At 24.8% G+C, this 3,100-nt stretch overlaps 1 protein-coding gene across 1 annotated transcript in view; it reads left to right on the top strand.

The window, feature by feature from the left end:
- The window catches only part of LOC119571886 (inositol polyphosphate 5-phosphatase OCRL-like), a gene marked incomplete in the record, with an annotated part of 96,204 nt that overhangs the window by 87,085 nt on the left and 6,019 nt on the right, over positions 1-3,100 (top strand). The window contains 2 exon segments of the mRNA XM_037918985.1: positions 2,197-2,334; positions 3,033-3,100. The exon segment at positions 3,033-3,100 is cut by the window's right edge and continues 30 nt beyond it. Of these exon segments, the coding sequence (XP_037774913.1) occupies positions 2,197-2,334; positions 3,033-3,100 (206 nt within the window).

The following is a 3,100-nucleotide window of genomic DNA, read 5'->3' as shown; positions in this document are numbered from 1 at the left end:
AAAAAAATAAAAAAATTGGCTGGTTTCACTGTTGCAATTTCTCCTGCATCATTTTAAGGTCTCTACTAAATTTCCTTTACTGGGTTTTCCTCTTTCCTCCCTTTAAACATTCTTTTTTTTTCTTCTGTTTTTTGATGTGAGGGGATTTTTAGTTATCAAAATTTTTCTATTCGGGTTTTTCATTTGAGTTTAAAAGATCCCTTAAAAGTCTTCCACTAAACTTAGATTTTATTTTTATTATATTCCATCTCCCGCTGGTTTTTTTTATTGATTCTCCCCATTCCGAGTCTTATTTACTGTTTTCTGCTGGACCAAAATCATGTTTAAAATTTTTTTTTGAATTTGTTTTCCCTCTTTCTCTCCTTTTTATTTATAGTCTTTGTTAGTTCAGCTAATTCTTTGTTGTCCCTCTCATGACACTACATTTTTGCATAAGCTGTTTAGTTTCTACCTAGAGCTTGCTGGAGCTTTGCTGGACATGAATATCTGTTTTGGATGTTCAGGTTAAATTCTGTTGCTCTGGTCTTGAAGTTCACTAAAAACTGGCTCGGTTTTTTATAGAATTTATCCTTTCCCTTCTGAGTGTAATTTAATTTTCCTTTGACCTTCGTCTGTGTGTGTGTGTTGGTGGTGTGTGTGTGTTGTGTGGTGTGTTGTGTTGTGTGTGTTGTGTGTGTTCTGTGTGTCTGTATGTAGCATGTGGGTTTTGTATGTACGTCTACATACATACATTATTTAAAAAAATGTGTGTTTTGTTTGGTTTTTATATTTATTAATATATATATATTTATATATATATATTAATTTTAATTATATTTATGTATAATACACATAACTATATATTATTGTATTATGTGTGTGGTTTTTTTGCAATATATGTAATATTTATATTATATTATATTCATATAATAATTTTTATATTTTAAAATTTAAAATATATTATATATATTTAAATTTTAAATTTATAATTTTAAAATATAATATATATATATTATATATTTATATATATATATATTATATATATTATATAATATAATATTTATATTAACATACACTGTATTTTAAAATTTTTTTATATAATGTACAATATAGTTTATAATATTATAATATTATAATTTGTATAGATTTTAAATAAAAATATAGATTTATTATATTATATATATAAATAATATATATCTTAATAATATATATATTTATTTTTATATATATAAAACTATATTATATCTATATCTAATTTTTATTTTATATTTAAATATATATTTATATATTTTATTATTAATATATATATAATTTTTAACACAGTGTAATATATATATGTATGTAGTATAGATAATATTTATACATTGTAAGATTACATATAACCATGTGTATTTCTATATGTATGTATTGTTATGATACTAATAACATGGTTATATATATATATATAATATATAATATATAATTAATAATATATATATATTACATTATAACATTATATAATATATTAAAATTAAAATTTTTATATATATATATATAATATTATATAATATTATATATTTTTTATTTATATTTTAAATTTAATTTTTATTAAAATTTTATTTTATTTTTATATATATAATATATTATATATATATATATATATATATATATAATATATATATATATACACCTAACAATCAAATGTTTGTATGTATGTACACACACACACACACTACTTAGAGGGAACTGAAAATGATCCAAGAGAGACTGAACACCATAATTATAGTATTTTATGTGTCAGGGTCACTTTAGGGCTGAATGTTAATGTCACTGTTTTATCAATTCATTGTTACCAAAGACAAATTTGTAATTATAAATTTTATAAATTGTCTCTTGGCTTAGACCATCACCTTTGTTAAATTTCTTTTTTGTACTGAAAATAAATTTTTACAGTTGACTTTTCGAAATATTTTTCCCCTAGTGGTAAAGGTGTGCATTGAGAGTATACCATGCTTGCCTAGTATTGCCAAATGTGAATGAACAATGTTTATCTTTAGAAAAGTGATTTTAATCCTTATTATTGTCAGATGAACATATCTGGAATATACAAACTTGCAAGACTATTCTGTATATCCTCACGTGAGTGTCTTGAAGGAGAATGTTCTTTTCTAGTTATTGATTGATAACTAACTTTATTTGAATTATAGATTTGCTGACACTGATATTATGTTTCCGTAGGTGATAAATGTGATGTTACCCTTGAGGTCTTGGTGGATAAACGGACTGCGGCCCAACTGAATTCTGGCGCTGATAAATTATATGATATATTGGTGCTTCATTTGGAGGGAGGAAAAGACCTCTTTATTACAATCACAGGTAAGTTTGTTTTTTTTGCCACATTTGTTAGATTTATCCTTATTTTATAAGAATGATGCTGACAGCAGCACCAGACACATTATAAAGTAATGATTTAGCATGCTCTATGGTATATATATATATATAGAGAGAGAGAGAGAGAGAGAGAGAGAGAGAGAGAGAGAGAGAGAGAGAGAGAGAGAGAGAGAGAGAGAGAGAGAGAGAGAGAGAGAGAGAGTATCTGTGTGTGTATATATGTACACACACACATATATATATATATATATATATGTATATATATATATATATATATATATATATATATATTATATATATATATATATGTTATATATATATATATATATATATATATATATATATATATATATATATATATATATATATATATATATATATTCATACATATTTACAGACACACACACACAAACACAACACACACACACACACACACACACACACACACACACACACACACACACACACATCACACACACACACACACACACACACACACACACACACACACACACACACACACACACACACACACACACACACACACACATACACACATATATGTGATCTCTACATTTATGGTTAATGTAACTGAAATGGAAATTCTTACATTCTTTTCATGTTTACTGTAGATTTACATTTCTTTCATCTGTAATATAAAGAAGGATAATTATTATTTTCAGGTGACTATGAAAGAAGTTGCTTTGGGTCTTCGATTAATGCTCTGGTTCATATGAATAAACCTTTTAAA

The sequence above is a fragment of the Penaeus monodon genome, chromosome 4 (assembly GCF_015228065.2).
Source record: "Penaeus monodon isolate SGIC_2016 chromosome 4, NSTDA_Pmon_1, whole genome shotgun sequence".
NCBI classification, from domain to species: Eukaryota; Metazoa; Arthropoda; class Malacostraca; order Decapoda; family Penaeidae; genus Penaeus; species Penaeus monodon.
The sequence above is the reverse complement of the archived record's forward strand: the minus strand, read 5'-3'. Positions and strand labels throughout refer to the sequence as shown.